The sequence below is a fragment of the Ixodes scapularis genome, unplaced genomic scaffold, assembly GCF_016920785.2.
Source record: "Ixodes scapularis isolate PalLabHiFi unplaced genomic scaffold, ASM1692078v2 PGA_scaffold8__174_contigs__length_109621045, whole genome shotgun sequence".
Lineage (NCBI taxonomy): Eukaryota > Metazoa > Arthropoda > Arachnida > Ixodida > Ixodidae > Ixodes > Ixodes scapularis.
In genome coordinates this window covers 66,284,622-66,301,611 of record NW_024609883.1, presented here as the reverse complement: position 1 = coordinate 66,301,611, position 16,990 = coordinate 66,284,622, and the positions used below count along the sequence as shown (strand labels likewise).

The following is a 16,990-nucleotide window of genomic DNA, read 5'->3' as shown; positions in this document are numbered from 1 at the left end:
TTGTTTCGGTGGTAGCAAAGAAACAACTGGTCCGTACAAAGTGCCGAGTAAAGGCCCGTTCACGCTCTTGCGACCTCTTAGAACTAGGTGCCTTGAAACCTATTACAACAAGAGGACACACTGTTGCCATCTATTGGGTAGCGGTGTAAACTTGGCAGTCCGGCATAATTTCTATTTCTCTCGCGCATTATCCTTTCTTTCCTGGCTCGAAAAACTTTTGTCAACATTATATACAAGCTTTTGTATAGGTATTATGCACATTTCACCTTGGAAATCCCGCAAAACCTTCGCTCTTGTGGAACGCAGTTCCAGGGTCACCGCATAGATAACGCCAGCATGCCAGTGTGTTCTCCCGTTTTAAGAAATTTTAGGAGGTTTCAACAGGTCACATCTCTCTAGGTCGTACACGGTCGCAAGAGTGTGAACAGGCCTTAAAGTCTTCAACGAAGTTAGTTATATCAAGGGGCTTTAGAGTCAGTTGTGCACCAACAGATAGATTCAAGTTTGAAACGGATGCGGACACCAGTGCTTGTATCCAATTCGCACGTCACACGGTGGTGACGTCTCGAAAGAGTGATGCACGCAGGTGAACTCGTCAAGCTGACACTTCCATAACTTGCATAATGTTCACTGTTGCAAGCAGCTCTATTTGGTTATATCGGTTCTCATTTCCTATTGCTTTTTGTTCTCCTATATCGCAGCATTTTCTGAGGTTTAAAGAGCACCACCCCAAATAAAAAGAGAAAATTTTCAAATTCGTGCGTAGACAACAAAGGTCTGTCTGCCTTTGAGGTATAGTGTTGCTGGTCTACACTGTAGTTGATGAATTTTGCCCATGCAGTGCCATTACCAACCTGGAGTTCTTAACGTGCATCGCGCAGTAGTGATGCACTGCGACACCCCTGTACGATGCTCATCCAGATTGGAAGGGGCAGGGGCGGGTATTAAACCCAGAATCCCCGAGTTCTGCAGCGCGAGTTTTTGCTCCATGTGCTCCAACTTGCGGTGCGCTACCACGTTTGGCCACCGGTCACCCCCAGAACCACCCGAGTAATTTCAAAAGGGTCCCTCGCATTGTTGGAATTGCAGTTGCCTCAGATAGAGCTTGGCAAAGAGGAGGACGAAGACACCGTCGGGGCGCTGGTGGGCTTCCTGAAGGCGGAGGTTGAGAAGCCCAGAAGGGACATGGTCAAGATCAAGGTGGCCATGAACCGGACCTTCTTTGCCAGGAGGTACTGGATGACTGACCTCAGCCTCACCGTGGAACGCGTCACCCAACGCTACCCCGCGCTCAGGCTGGAAGAGGAGGCAAGTCTTGCGGATTGATCCCAATGTTCACACTTTCTTTCGATGCTCAGGTGGTATCGTTGGAGGTTACCATCGGAACTCCCTGAGCAGAAGTCAGTTAACAGAAAAGGAATGTCTTGCAATATCGTAACTTTTACCATTTGCTGTAGAAAATGAATGCTACCTCCTAAAGCGATAGCTTTAAGGAGCGCGTGTCGTGGAAAAGTGACGTCCGCATCAGTGGCATGGGGCGGGAAAATCCTGATTGGTCTATAGGGTCGTGACGTCGTGGCCACATGGCCTCGTGTGGGAATTTAAAACGACTCGCAGCACCCCCGTGAAACGTGACATCACGCGTGGATTGAAAGTGATAGAAACACGACATGTAATACAAATTAAAGGCCGACACATGTCTCACATGATTTCACTTTATAAAGTTATTCATTTGCCTCGAAACAAAAATAGAAGAATTTAAGGTGGAGCTGGGATTTAAGCCCATGACCCTCCGATTATGAGCCAGATGCACCACCGATGATGTAACACAGACACGCTTTCACGGCTTGGGAACAAGCTGGGGTCTATACGTTTCGCTATCGCACTCCACTCTTAAAGGCGAAGCTTAAAGGGGCCCTGCAAGGACTTTTTACTGGTTTTTAATTTGCGCTGAACCTGAGCGCACTGGACGTAGTAACTTAGTTAAATTTTTATTTTCTCGAAATTCGCTTTATTTTAAAAGTTATAGGCAAATTAGAATTACAAAAACAAGCAAAAAATAACCTCCCCCATGACGTCCTTGGTTGCTTGAGCGGCCATGAATTTGAGGAGGGGTAGTGGGCTCATCGCGGGCGCTCACAGCTGCCGCACTCCGTGTCGACGGCGCGAGAGGGTGCCACTAACTCATGTTCTGGATAGGCTGTATGCGGCGGGCAGCCAGAGTGGCTCTGATTGCATTTGCTGCGCGATTAAAGACTAATTCGGCATGACACTTCATTGGCCACAAACGACAGCAAACACGGGGTAAAGATCAGTTCAGAATGGGAGCCACTTCGCACTGCCATACCGCGAAACGGCCCAACCGCAAGGCAAAACTTCTCACCGAAGGCTTTCGGAACGCTCGGAGCCGGTAGGATCCTCCAGTCCGTCAATGACCGCAGCGCCGCCGCATACATCCGGGACCTTTCCGTGTCGGCGGCTGATCCAACTACTCTTTTCTAGTATGCGTCGCCTTTTCCACCGCTTGGTGGCGGGTATGTCGACGGGTCATTTCTTGTTTCCATACTTTATAAACTGCATTCGTTTCTTTTCGGATCTAGAATACTAAACAAAAACTACTTTTATAAATAACTGAAACAGTTCGCGCCGCTTATATTTCGTATTTCGACTAAAAAGAAGCTTTTAGCGGCTCTGACCAGTAGTAAGCCCAGGACCTAAGACGTCACATTTTGCGCGCTTTCGGTACCGCGGGTCGCCCCCGTCGGTGAAGGAGGTTTCCGCCTCGTCCTGTTAAAATATGACGCACTAATATTTAGTTACTCTCTCCGTGCCCGCTGGCTTGCCCGAACCCCAAGAAGCGTGGAAACCGCAAAAAAGGTAGACGCTTAAATATGATTGCAGGGCCCCTTTAAACGACACATGCAAAGGAAAAAACAGTTTTTTTAATGAGCCTAGATGGAAAAATAATGTCATAAAACAAATTTACAACGAAGAAAAAAATATTTTAGAGCTCTATATACGGCACGAAACGAATTTGTAGTCGGCGCTCGCGAGAGCCGGCACTGGTTACGTAGTAGACTTGTATTCTGCCGCCGCCGCATGCTGAGCGTGGTGCGTCGCAGGTTGAACGCATTTCTCCACGCCCTTGCCGTTGGAAGGGAACACTCCGTCGCTCCGCCGCCGTCAGTTTTTGACAGGCGCAGAGGTTTATCGCGTGGTGCTTGCGCTCTTTCAGAAGCTTCCTTTGGGCTCTAAAAGTTACTTATTAATCTTCATTTTTTGCTGCACTTCAAGCGAAGATTAATAAGTAGTGATGAACCGAATCTGCCGAACTTCAGATTCAGCAAAAGTTCGGCAAATGCCGAACTTTTGAAGGAAAGTTCGGTGAAAATTCGGCAAATGTTTGTGCACGCGCGAGAAGGTGACAGGGACACGGGGACGGGGCCATGAACTGCAAATGGACGCCGCAATGTACAGTGTAGAACAACCAGCGGCTACAGCGAGGTGTGGGAGTAGGCAACACGTTAACTGCGTTTGTGAGCCTTTGCAAGTGTGGTTCTCTTCAATATTTTCTGCCTCAAGAACAGAAGATTGACCAATAATTTATGCAGTCCACTGCGCAAGTGACAGATGATGCGGTACATTCTGGATGATGCAACTTTCATTTTGCCTTTTTAGTGATGCAACAAGGTAGTTGAAGCGTTGACTAGCAATTACTTTAAAGCACTCCTTGCAACTATAACAATCCTGTTTTTGGGTCAGAAGAAGTTTGTGCCAGAACAGAATAATACTGCTTTTTAATTAGCGTTATTTCGCGGTTATCGTGTATGTACATAACAGTAAACACAGAACTATTGTGCTCGACGTTGCATATCCGACATTCCTAACTCTTCCAACCTTCCTAAACGTCCGTGTGTGTCCTAACACCAGAAAACGGCATTTTAAAGGTCAAAAACAAGACGTTGCGAATATGGGGCGGGGCGCACACTTTCATGCAATGGTGACGTCCAGTAACTAAAATCGAGAAAGATGCATATTGACAATAATATGGTTATCTTTTCTGGTGAAGGCTCAGGAACCGTTGCATTTATTTTTCCGCAGGAAAAGGTGACTCCCACAGAAAGTAAAAACACAGTGTTATTGCCTTTGTATTTACACCACACGCACTTGCAGGCTTGTGCTGATGAGACCTCCAAACCGAAACACTTGTAGCGTGATTCGTGACTGCGCACTGCGCTCGCTGCTACCCAATGTTGCTACTATCCACCCTCGTTGTCACGGCACTTCTACAAGAAGTCACTAAAATTGTCAGTAAACACACAAAAACAACCCCGTTACAATTACCATATTTTCCCGGCTATAGTCCGCGGACTATACATCTTTAAAAGTTGAAATTTCTGGCTGTGCGGACTATCTACGCATGCGGACTATACAGGAATTACGTTTTTCAAGATCGTTGATTATGACGAGACGTGACGAATTTTGTGCACGAAAGTGTATGTTAATGATGATTATGCACACTATAGGCTTTATTGTGAGCTAAAAAGCAGACATTTGTAAACATGTGCCGTCTATGAGAAGATTTTCGTGTCGACTAAGCACCAGGTGTGGACCATGCACCGAGTGCGGGCTATGCACTGGGTGCGGGCTATCTAAGCAAATTCTTTTATTTTTGACCCGAAATTTCCCCCTGCGACTATACACCGGGTGCGGATAGTCCGGAAAAAACGGTATCTTGTAAAAGATCACCTTATTTAGTAATAACTGTGCCAATATGCATTACATGTTGCATTTAAGTTAAGAAAAATACAAGCTAAAACCTTTTTTTTGCCAGAAAAAAAAAAAAAATATATCAACGTAAGTCTATTTTTGCCGAATCTTTAGAAAAGTTTGGCTTTGCCGAATGTTTAGAAAAGTTCGGCTTCGCCGAATCCCAGGATTCGGCGTTGAACTTTCGATTCGGAAAAAGTCTATTAATCACTATCATCACTATTAATAAGTGACTTTTGGAGCCCATATGAACCTCCCGAAAGAGCACAAGGACCACATGACCATAGCGGCCAGGGCGCCAACTACAAATTTGTTTCACGCCATAAAAATAGCACTACAAGCTTTATTTTTTTTTTTTTTTTTTTTGTAAGTTTATTTTATGGCATTTTTTTTCATCTAGGCTGTTTAAATGTTTAAAAGTATTTTTTTTTTCTCTCTGCGCATGGGGTTTTTAAATGTCCTCCTGTATTTTTTTTTTTTTTTTTTTTGTTAAACACAAATAAAAATTGTCTGACCTGGGGTAACGTGGCAACGGACGTCACATTGGGGGGCCATTAGGTGAAATGGGAAGCAGCTGTCGGAGAGCAATTTATTTCAAGAGAACTTTCAAGGTTGGGAAGGACTTGCCCACCCTTTGAAATACAAAGGCAGTTATATCGGTAATCGTTACCGAAGAATGTTGATCTCTAAGAGCAAGCAAAATTTCAGAGCCCGTCAAGCTAACCCGATGCTCCCGTGTCTATACTCCGTTTCACGCTAACTTGGCAAATTGTGGAGGTTGCGGACCCCGCGACCCAATAAGAACGCCAGAGCAAGGTATGTAATAACACTCCATGGTCAAAGCCATGGGGGCCTCGTTAGCGCCAAAGCAACTGCGCCGTCCTCGACAAAAAGTAGTTCTACGCTGCTTTTCATTTAACCCCGTAAGTGTCACTTTTTAAAAAGAAAAGCAACAAAAAATGCCATATATTTTTATTAAAGGCACTTAAAGGGTTAATGGCAAATGAACTTGTACGATTCCTTCTCTGACGAGGATATATGAAGAGTAAAGAATAAATACCTAATCCCAAATTTATGGATTTCAAAAATTAAACCAAAAAAGTGACGCCACATCTGTATCCGCTCCCGATTGTTCTCCTTGTAGCGCCATGGCAGTTGGCGATCGCCGCCGGTTGCAGCCGTGTGATCTGCCATTACCGCTCAAAACACCGCACTGTGCCCTGGCATTAGCACCCGTCACCAATTCGCAGCTTAATTGAGCGTATGGTTGTCTCATGAACTGTTCCCAAAGTGCTCGCTATTCTAGTGGACGGAAATGCTGCCGCAGTGGACGTTCATCCAAAGTTGGTTGGTATCGGAGCAGACGACTCTTGGCAAGCAGACGGCAGCCAGCCAGATCCTCCGGATCTCGTGCCTCACATTTGGCGTAGCGACACAAGTGCTACCGTGACGTTGGGTCACGTGCCTCGCTGCGACGCTCTTATTGGGTCATGGGACCCTAGACTCCACAGTTTGCCAAGTTATCGTGAAACAGAGCATAGCAGTCCGATGCATGGTGCAATGATGGAAGTTTTGTGCCAGATTGCGCTATGAGTGAAAGTCTGTTACATCTTGCTCCAAAATGCCATTTTTGCTAAGAATTGTGCCACACCTGCGTCAAAATAAACATCAAGCAAAAAAAGAACATTTTTATTACTGGTTGACCCTAATATTCAGGAAGTAGAAGGGAAGGAAAATAGTACAAATAAGAATTTCACAGCATTTCACCTCCATTTAACGAACCCCGATCTAACGAAACTCGCGAACTAACAACATTTGTATCGTCTCCCTATCTTGCTTTCCATTGAAGACAATGTATTTTACTCTTGATTTAGTGAAGTAATTTTGCGCCACACTTTTGATTTAACGAAGTCTTTGGAAATCCCACATACACCTATCGGCAGCCTCCACAAGAAAAAAAAAATAAATAACAGAAACAAACTTTATTGTCGAAAACTACACACAGAAATGTGCGGTCATGATCTCTTCACAAAGCACGTCGTCGGCGTCATAAAAATAAATCTCGCACTTCGCAAATGACAGCATCAACCTCATCTTCCGCGATTCCTTAGTGATCGCATTGCACGTCACGGGTAGGGACAGATAACACACTTTTGCGGTATACATTGCAAGCTTGACCTCCAGCTCTGCAAGGCATCCCCACCTATCCAGACTTTGGCCCGCGGAAGCCTCGTTTGCCGTCACAGTTAAGATCCCACGTCATTGCGGACTCCAGTGGAGAACAACCCACTCCGACGGGTCGAACTGGCACCCAGCTGTGTAGTTGGTTGCTTCTGGATGAAGAATGTCTATAAACGAACACCAAAAACCTAAACTGCCCAGATCATGCAAATGCAAAAAAACCATAGTTGGCGCCCCAGCATGATTTTGACACTCAATCAAATGACTTGCGACTGTGAAAAGAAGCCGCAGGGAGTGAGGCATGAGGCTGTTCCAGTGACCTCCGGAGTGGCTCTTACAAGAAGTGCCGCCACCCCCAGGAACCAAGTGCGCCATCTGCTGTTCACCGCTGTGCATTCGGGATAATTTGCAAAACACTATCAATAATACTCGTTCGTGCAAATAAAAAAAAAAAAAAAGATCTTGTAAAATGAGCGCACAGAATGGCGCAATCCTACAGGTAGAGCGGCTGAACTTGTAACAAGCCAGGGTGTTCGTGATGCCACGATTGTTTCGTTTTTTCGGCGGTGGAAGGAATGCTTTGGTTTGATTGTAAGTCGACCTCAGACTTTAATCTTTCAAAGATTGAAAAATGGGTGGACCTAGATTCGTGTAAATGCAATATGAAATTGGGCAAAGTTCACTTTCGACGTTCTTAAAGTTGAGAGACAGCATTATGGCTACCGTAAGTGCCAGTGGTTGCTTTCCCGATTGTACACTCTCCTGCAGTGCTAGGTGCTGCTACAGTAAAACCTCGTTATAACAAAGTTGAAGGAGCGGTCGTAATTATTTCGTTATAACCATTAGTTTGTTATAGCCAATGTCCATTTCTTCCCACTATTAGCAAGCAAGGGGAATTATGATTGCTTTGTTATATCCATTAGTTTGTTATATCCCATTTTGTTATAACGAGGTTTTACTGTACCATAACCATAGATAATGAGGGTCGATGAGGGTCTATAATTGCCACATTATGTAGTGGAATCTTATTTGTAAATGCTCACTTGCGAGATGTGAGGCTATTGGAGGGTGTTGGGAGCAGCGGAGTGCTAGGAGCAGCGGCTGAGCTGGGGGAAAAGATGTTGGCATCTGCTCCAGAAGCATAAATAGCTGCTCTAGACCAATATTTTGCCTGCTACAGAACTTGCTACAAAAGGGTCAAACACTGCTTCCATCACTGATGGTGGTGAAGCTTGACGTGCACGCGATTTCAAAGTAATGAAGCACGATTATGAACTTTGAACTCCACAACTCTGCTGTGAATGGCTTTCTTCAGAAAAAGAGATAGAAAATGAGCAGGCTGTTGTGGAAGCCTGTCCTTTCCAAGCTTAGTTCGAGGTCATGCCTGTCTGTAACTTATAGCTACCACGAGCAGTCGATCGCCAGTTTATCTCGTTTCTTACTCTCAACTGAGGGGCTGGCACCAAAGCTTCTAGTGTGCCAGTAAATTTTGACGTCCATTTGCATCTGCACAAGCTCTACTGCTCCATTGTTTAAATAACTGTGCATGATGGTTGCTCTCGTCGCCGTGTCTCCCCCGCCCTGGAGCAGATCCGGTACGAGTTCCAGCGGCTGACACAGAGGGACGCTGCGGCCGGCCTGCAGACGTTCCTGGAGCACAAGATCGACCGGGTCTTCGCCCTGCTCATGGAGAAGCCGAGCACGAGGGAGAAGGCCAACGAAGTGATGAAGGACGCGGGCTCCTGCCTCCCGGCGCAGACCAAGAGTGAGTCGACCTACTTCGTCTCACTCTCATTTTTACGGACGCGACGCTACATACCACGCTGACGGCCTGAAGCTTAGAGGGACAGTGACACTTCCGCAAGGAAGTTTTTTTTATTTTGGGTTAGGCAATTTGTTATGGTGTCAGGGAACTACCCAATCAATGTTTCTGCAGAGTCACGCATACTTTTAATAAAGCCAAAAAAACGACTGTTTCATACCGAAACACGAGCACGGAAGCTCACGGCCGGAAGTCGACGTCTGTGTCCCCGTGTCTGTTACGACAGACCGCTAGGAACATGGCAGCCCGTAAGCATTCTCCAGAGGCTCCTGTGATATCTTTGTGATATTTTTTTACCGAGTTATGCTCCATGGGTTATTATTTCGTGCCCCAACCCCACAAAAAGCGTTGAAACATGAAAATAAGGTCTATACTTACACATTTGGTTTTTTTTCTAGGCTTCCTGGCAACGGCATGCCTTTGCCTTTTACCAGGCTTGGTGCGGGAGAAGTCTGATCGGTTCCTGAAAAAATTGGTACAGTATTTATTATAGTCCTACATTTAGGTAGATTTCTGTGGAGGACATATAGTATATAATGGCATCAAGCTAGAATTGTCTCAGAACTTGGATATAATGGAATTCGATGTAGAAACAATCCACACAGAGACGACCCCTCACTTCTTGCGTTGATCTCAAAATTGGGTTCCTCGAGTTGGAAATTTTTCTGCAATCTTTTAAATATTTTGCTGGCAGAAAGCTTTGTGACTGGGTCGACTGGCTGTTAAACTTTTCATTATGTTTTGTAATGTGTGGAAATGAAGATGCCACTGCAAAATGTAAGTCCTTTACGTTAGCTCATATTCCGATATTTCCCATTCAGTTAATGGGCAAAAAGTCTTTTACCAATTTTGCACAACTTTGGTTTTTTCGCAGAGTAAAGTTGTGGTAAGTTTGAAATGCTGGCAGAGGTTACCTGAAGCACTTGTATAGCAAAAAGAATGTCTAGCAGAGATTAAAGGACAACTCCGCTTCATTTTTGTTTTTGAAAAACCAATGCAGTCTTCTTCAGTATTGCCTAGGAAGACCACACGCCAAATACTACTACCTAGTTGTCTAAATGTTTCGTAAACGGTCCAGCAAACTTTGCAACTCGCCAAGTGGCCAAAATGGGCTAACTCGAGCAAGCAAATTGAGGCACAACCAACAGTGGCATCATTTGTTACGCAAGCGTAACAAGTGATGGTGGGCAACGTTTCCTCTCAGCGGTGACCACGTGATTGGCGTAATGCGCCCTGTGCTGCACACTTGGGAGCCGTTCGGCCGCCCCGCCGTCACCTACCGTTTCCCCGCGTCACAACCGCTGTCGTCGTCTCACCATTTGTGATTATTGTCTCGGAGTTTTGTCCACACAACGAAGACTACGTGTGCAGACTTATGCTGCAGTTTTGCAGGCGACGTTGAATGTCGTAGACACTAAAACGTGGCAAAGAGTGGCGCCACACCAGCCCCAATCTCGCCCTTCGCTGCGTAGAGGATCGTGTGACATCTCGCTCCACGTGATAGCCAATATAAATTGAGTGTGCTAGCTTCAAAGTGGTTCTAACGTATTTGCACAATTGGCAATATATCCACATTCCAGGAGCATATTTGTTATTGCAGTGATTGCCATCATTTCGGGGTATGTTTCGTGTTGGGAATGTATAGCAGAAGTTACTTTCTTTTCAACTCTGGTGGAGCATTAAATTGTCCGCAGTTTCCTGGAGTCGCACAAGTAGGTTCCGATTCATAGGGGTGTCGCACTTAATTTGATCATTTACAGTGTGTAATTGCTTTAATGGTAGCACAACAGAATTGACTGATTACTATATTTGATAACATTAAATACTCCCTATTATTTTTTTTTATTTTTTCTAACCCATTACTGTATGCAGATCATTACAACTATGTATACTATGATGTTTCCTTACGTTGCTTTATGTTACAAAAGGTTACGTCGGCCTTCTTCGCGAGTCACAGAGACATCTGTGCTTCAAATGAAGTGTAGCAACCAGTTCAAGGAGCAGACTAGCACGCGACATTTGAGACACTAATGTTCCGGTGACTTAAACATAATGTAAGAAAATGCTAGGAAACTCGCTTGTGTGAATGGGGCCTATAGGTGGTCTTTCATTCTCTCAGGAGCCAGGCACAGAGCACCACCACCCTACCATCATCTTCGCTGGAAAGGACGCCTTCAACTCATCCATAGTTCAAGTTGCCTTCGAGGACATCGTCATCACTGTGGTAGACATCAAGCACGCCATCTCCCTGATGATCTGCATGTACTGGGCGTTCAACGTGGAGTATGTCACGGAAGCCAGAAACACCTTGTCCATCCTGGAGTACGTCATCGGCGTGAGGCACACGCAGCTCGGCACGAGTGCGCTGAAATTCGTCAGTTCGTTGTAAATATACGAGCAGCTTTCGTCCGTCACCTCCATGGACGGGTCCATTTGTTGGTGCATTCCACCCTCTTATTGTGTTCACCTCGGGCGTCTGTAAATAAACGGTTATCGTCTTTCCAAGGAGTCAAATGCCCCGTTTTGATCGGTAGTGGAATGGGAGGGATGAGGAGAAGCACCAAATGAAATCTGGGGACAAAGAGAGGCTCGGGCGAATGAGGCTTTGTCTTGTTTTGGTCTCCCGAATTTGTCCCCTACCTTTTTTGGTACTTCAAGTTTGAAACTTATTGTTGGGGGGTTGAGTCTCGCTCCTGATATGGGCGTCTGGAAGGGCTACATCTTTTCCCACGGCCATGTCTACTGACGATAGAATCTGTTCACCTGAGGGACAGCTGCTGCTTCGAGCTCCCTGTGAAGCATGTTGCACAAACTCAGAGAAAAGTCCATGCGTTCTGCCTTTCCGAGAGTTTAAAGCTGCCATCACACTGCTAAAACATTGTACGAAAGATAATATGCAGACATGTTTTTTTCTTGTATTTGACGGTCCTGGCACATTGGTTGTACGAAGACTGGCCGTAGACATGTTCGAAGCACACAAATGCGTAAAGCAAACATCTTGATGAATTACCCGAACTGGGGTGAAAACTTTGAAACACCAAACATTGAAGAGAAAGAAAAAAATGTGACAGAGGCAAGACAAGGTCTCAAACTCGGCTAAAAGTTTATCCAGTAAACCTCTCTTGTATAGATCCTACCTTCAAGGTCGCCCCCTTTTCCAGAAAAAAAGTCTGATCGTTCACAAAAGTAAATATCAAAAGTTGAAAAGTCAAGAACAAGACATCAGTGATGTGATTGCTGCGCCAACTGCGACAAACTGTGTTAAGGAGCTAACCCTGCTACATCCTGCTACATTTTTCCAAAATATGGGTAATCTGCGCCAAGCCTGCGCCAAAAAAACAATTTCGATCGCCTCTCAAAACCGAAACTAAACTGAGCACCGATGTGGCGCAAGCGGCCGACCATCTGCTCCTGCATGTTTTCCTGCCATCTCGCGTTCTCGTCGTATCTTAAATCTCGTCTCGCTTTTTTTTTTTTTTTTTTTTTAATATGTGTGCGGAGCCAGCCATGCCGTCGTGCTGTGAAATGAAACCGCGTTTTTGCGCGGAGGGAGGCACTCGTTCCTAATAGCTACAGCCGTGGGAAAACTATATTTGGTCCCTGCCTTCCAGTTACCGTGGTCGCGCGACGTCGGGTGTTGCCGTCCCCACGTCGCTGCAGATATGGCGCTTTCTAAAATAAAATGAAGCACCACCGCGTGCTCATCAACATTCCTGCTCTTCAACTGAAAGGCTGCTGTGTCAAAGTATTAATTACCTAGGTTTCTCTCGTTGGGCTTACTTTCGAGAGGGACCCCGGTACGTGAAAAATCTGCCGCGATAAGAAAGCTGGTGAAGAAAACTGAGCTAAAGCAAAGAAAGCATTTTCTGCGTTGAATTCGCACAGCACGCTTGTTTGTCTCGAGTTCAGTCGTTGCACAAAGCGCTCCAAGAACTTTTTGACCCTGGCTTGTGATGTCTTGCTTCGATGCACTCAGGTTCTTTTTTGCTTTTTTTATGTGTTTAGCTTGTACCTCGTTTGCCTGCCTGACAAGAACGCGCCGCTGGACTGTTTTTCATCGTATATTCGACAGTTACATTTTGCATTCGATTTTGGGGACGGAGAGGAGTGACATGGTTTCGGTTTCGATTGAACGGCCGTTTTCTCCGTTCACGCGACGAAGCACGCGCAACTGCAAGCCTGCTGCTGAAGTTTCCCTCACGTGTTTGCGAACTTGATTGCACGACAGAGGCACCAACCGGAACGCTTGCAATCCATTGTTTCACGTTTTCTTACTTTTTACGAAAATCTGATTCGTCGGGAACCAGTAAAACGGTGGCAAGCGGTTTTTCGGAATCGCTCGGCAACGCCTACAGCACTGTTCACTTGTGGAATGTCTCTGCAGTAAAAACACAAGCAGCGAGTTACGTCACAACACGTCACATTTGAACAGCACACTAGTCACAACACAAAGTGCCCTTCATTTGTACAGCACTTAAAACGAATATTTTCATTTTTCTAAGAATAACTGCTCCAAAAGCCACTTTTGCTGCTCCAAAACACTGTCTTGGCTGCTCCAAAATACTCTTTTACTGCTCCAAAACACTGTTTTGGTTGCTCCGAGAGGTGCTCCAAAATGGCTTAGGCCAATCACATCACTGGACACAACAAGATGGGACAAGTGCTTACTATCAACTAACGATTTAATGCATTGGTAGTGAAAGACAAGGAGGAAGTGAGGGATGTGTTAATTACAAAGGCAGGAAGAGGTGATAATAATTTAAATGACAGGGTGAAAAAGGAAGCCTTTTGGAAATCACAAATTAAATAGAATATGAATGTTTCATGAAACTTTGAAAACATCTTAATGAAAAATTCTTTATGAAAAGAAGTTGAGGTAGTTCATTTCTTTGTCACTAATGCACATATCCTTTTTAGCTTTGATGGTGTGGGAACACTGTAGTGTGGGCCTGCTCCGGTTATGATACTGCTTGTGGACTTTAGTTTGGCTAAACACGTGGCAAGCATAGCTGGTGTTAAGCGGGACACTATCCAGAAAAAAACAATCTCTGCAAAAAAGTCGATTTTGAAAAATTTCATATTTATATCCACCAACATCTAGAGACTATTCCCAGGAAGTTTCATTAGTTTACAATGCATAGTTAATTTTTTATAAATTATTTTCGGTCCACCGATGCTAAAGAAAAGGTCATTTTTCTCCATTCCACTTTGTGGCATAAATTTTACTTTAGGAAAACTATCGTTTTGTTATTACGTAACCTGGATTCATTTTTATGAGTTTTCCTGTGGTTATATTTTAAGGGGAAGATAGCTATGAGCCTGCATTTTTATTTTTGTTATTTTTCATGCTCAAAAACTAAAATTTTGGACAAAGGATGGAAATCTAAAGAACAGTATGTTTATGTGGCTTTTTTGTCATGAAAGATGGTACAATATAGAATATATAGCTCCATAGCTATCTGCTCTGAACTGGCCTGAAGCAATATAACATGAAAATGACAAATGTGTAAGTAATTTCAGAACGATAGTTTTCCCACGCAGACACGCCCACTTTCATCTTTGCACAATTGCAATTTTGTTTGTATTTCACCCAGGTTAACAATATTTGGCACAAATGTTCTCAACATCAACAGAAACAAGCCTTGTAAATGTCATTTAAATGAGACAAGTGGTTCAAATATTCACTTTTTTTGGGTAGTGTCCCCCATAAGTGAAAGGGCATGCTCGCGCAGTTTGGTGTTAACACACCTGCCAGTTTGGATCACGTAGACTCTCCCACAGGTAAATGGTATCTCTTATAGGCCACCTACGCTGCAGTTGACATACAGGGTGTCACAAAAGAAAATTTACACGGTCTTTTTTACCGCAAAAATAAACTAGGCATCGCCGAACGCTCATTCTCCGCCCAAAGGTAGAGCTAGAGGTCACAACCAGATGCCCAAGTTTCAGCCCGATCCGATAACTTAATCAAAAGTTATAAGTCGTTTTCTGAAACTTTCAATGGGAAAATGGCGGCCGACGGAGTTTTCAAACACGTGGGGCTCTATGGCAACAGAAACCGAAAACAGGCAAAAATAGGCTCCATTTTCCCATTGAACTTTTCAGAAAATCACTTATAACTTTTGATTAAGTTATCGGATCGGGCTGAAACTTTGGCATCTGGTTGTGACCTCTAGCTCTACCTTTGGGCGGAGAATGAGCGCTCGGCGATGCCTAGTTTATTTTTGCGGTAAAAAAGACCGTGTAAATTTTCTTTTGTGACACCCTGTATTTGTTTGCATATTCTGTACCGTGCCTTGGTCAGGTGATTCCTTGGAGTTAATTTTTGGGCAAAGCCTTTAAAGCTTGTCTGGTGCAGAGAGTACTACTTGGATGTCAAACTTATTTGCTACCCTTTTCAAGTTGTGAGATATTTTGTGGATGTATATATGGTACAATAGCTGGCCGGTGATTCTTGTAAGCTCTTCTTTCTCATCTTCCGTTGGTTGTCATCAATGTTTCTACTACTTCGTGGAGGATAAAAATTGGGTATCCAGACTCCAAGCTGTTCCACTTGTGCTTCAAAGCTTCTTCCTGCTATGTAGTCACAGGATTTTAAGAGGGCTTTTCTCAGGCAGCTTTTCACTATTTCTCTTTTTATCAGCTTGGAACGAGCCAAGTCGTATAGACCGATCTCGCCAAGTGCTCAGCCCATCCGCGAAGCTGACATAACTTTAGTTCACAAGAAGCATGCGGCAGTGTCCGAGACGGCTCGTGCCGTCTCGCGCTCTTCAGGCGCAGAGTTCCAGCGAGATTCGGGCTCGAAGCATTGCGGCAGCGGTGGCGTAGTCAAACTGGCTGGTGAGATCGGTCTGTTGTAAATTTTTTTTGGTCCTTGGCTTGTACACCCAGCACGTATACCGTAAAGTTCAGAGAGAACGCCCACCCCTGAGAGATCGCCCATCCCGTTTTTCTGTTTAAATATCTGTAACAATAATTCCGAAACATCGCCCACCCCCCGATTCCCGTCGGACGTCACGCGATGCCCGACGGGAATCTCATCCGCCACGTAATCTGCTGTACCAAGCGAGTTCATAGCGGATTCCCACGGTTTTGTCCGCGATCTGCGTGCGCGATATCGGCTCCCGTAACACCCGAGTTGTTCCCGCGTGTATATTGCATCGTGAAATGCGAATCTGCTGCATCCGCGGTCTGCGGTATTCGTTCCCGTTACATGAGAGTTTGTAGCGGATTCCAGCGTTTTTGTCTGTGATCTAGCCCCGAGAATTGGGAGTTTTCGTAGACCGCGTTTCCCCCTCCGCTAAGCCATTTGGAACGAAGAAGCCGCTGCTGGACCTGCGCGCCGATAGCCTTGACTAGAGTTCCGGGTATTGTAGCGGGTTGCGGAGAGCGTTGAGGGACGGCGAAAACGATCTCCGAAAACTCCTTATCCGGGAAGTTTGCGTGGCGCCCCCTTACGACGAATCAGGATGACGTCGCGCCGAGGACAGAATTTTGCCCCGACTCGCACAGATCGCACTGACACACCCCAATTTTTTTTTTTTTTTTTTGTTAGGCGTTTTATTATGGTGTCGGAGGACTACCCAATTAATATTTTGCTATAGAGTAACGTATATTTTTGTTTTTAATAAAGCCAAAAAACGCAACTGCTCGAAACCGAAATCCGCGCACGGAGTTCGGAGAAGTGGAGAGGAAAGGGAGTGGGAGTGGCGGAAGTCACGTGACTACACGCGGCTGACCGTGCGGTTTTTTTTTTTTTTTTGTTTTTTTTTTTTTTTTTCTCTTGTCCCCTCTGCGTAGTGGACGACATGAGTGGCGGCGTAGCGGGAACTGTTTGCCTTGCGATTCTTTTGCAGTTTTGTTTGTTCCGCTCGCTGTTCTGTACTCCAAGATGAGTTGTTTTGTACATTGAAAAGTTGGAGATGAGTAGTGAGTGCCCATGGTGAATTTCCTTGATTGGCTCCGAAAAGAATACACCCAAGATACTGCGTGAAGAGCTGGCTCACATGTCCTGCGTCCGAAAAAAAAAGTGGCATTGTGCGACAGAGTTTCCGAAAGATCAACGGGATCGGGACCAATGGCTGTCTGCAATTTCTATAGAACACTTACGGGCACCTCGGAAAGCGGACGCTACCTGATTTATATGCTCCTTGCTTTTTGTGGAAAGTGATTACATTGAGTTCGCAGGTGTCAAAAAGGAAATCCCATACCATTTAG

General features: G+C 45.1%; 1 protein-coding gene across 2 annotated transcripts in view; it reads left to right on the top strand.

The window, feature by feature from the left end:
* LOC120848770 overlaps positions 1 to 11,278 on the top strand; it is a 38,030-nt gene extending 26,752 nt beyond the window's left edge. For both annotated transcript variants that reach the window (XM_040220790.3, XM_040504703.2), the window contains exons 9-12: positions 1,090 to 1,308; positions 8,542 to 8,716; positions 9,172 to 9,248; positions 10,893 to 11,278. In XM_040220790.3, coding sequence (XP_040076724.2) covers positions 1,090 to 1,308; positions 8,542 to 8,716; positions 9,172 to 9,248; positions 10,893 to 11,162 — 741 coding nt within the window. In that variant the 3' untranslated portion in view covers positions 11,163 to 11,278. The remainder of the gene's footprint in view (positions 1 to 1,089; positions 1,309 to 8,541; positions 8,717 to 9,171; positions 9,249 to 10,892) is intronic.
* The last annotated feature ends 5,712 nt before the right edge of the window (positions 11,279 to 16,990 follow it).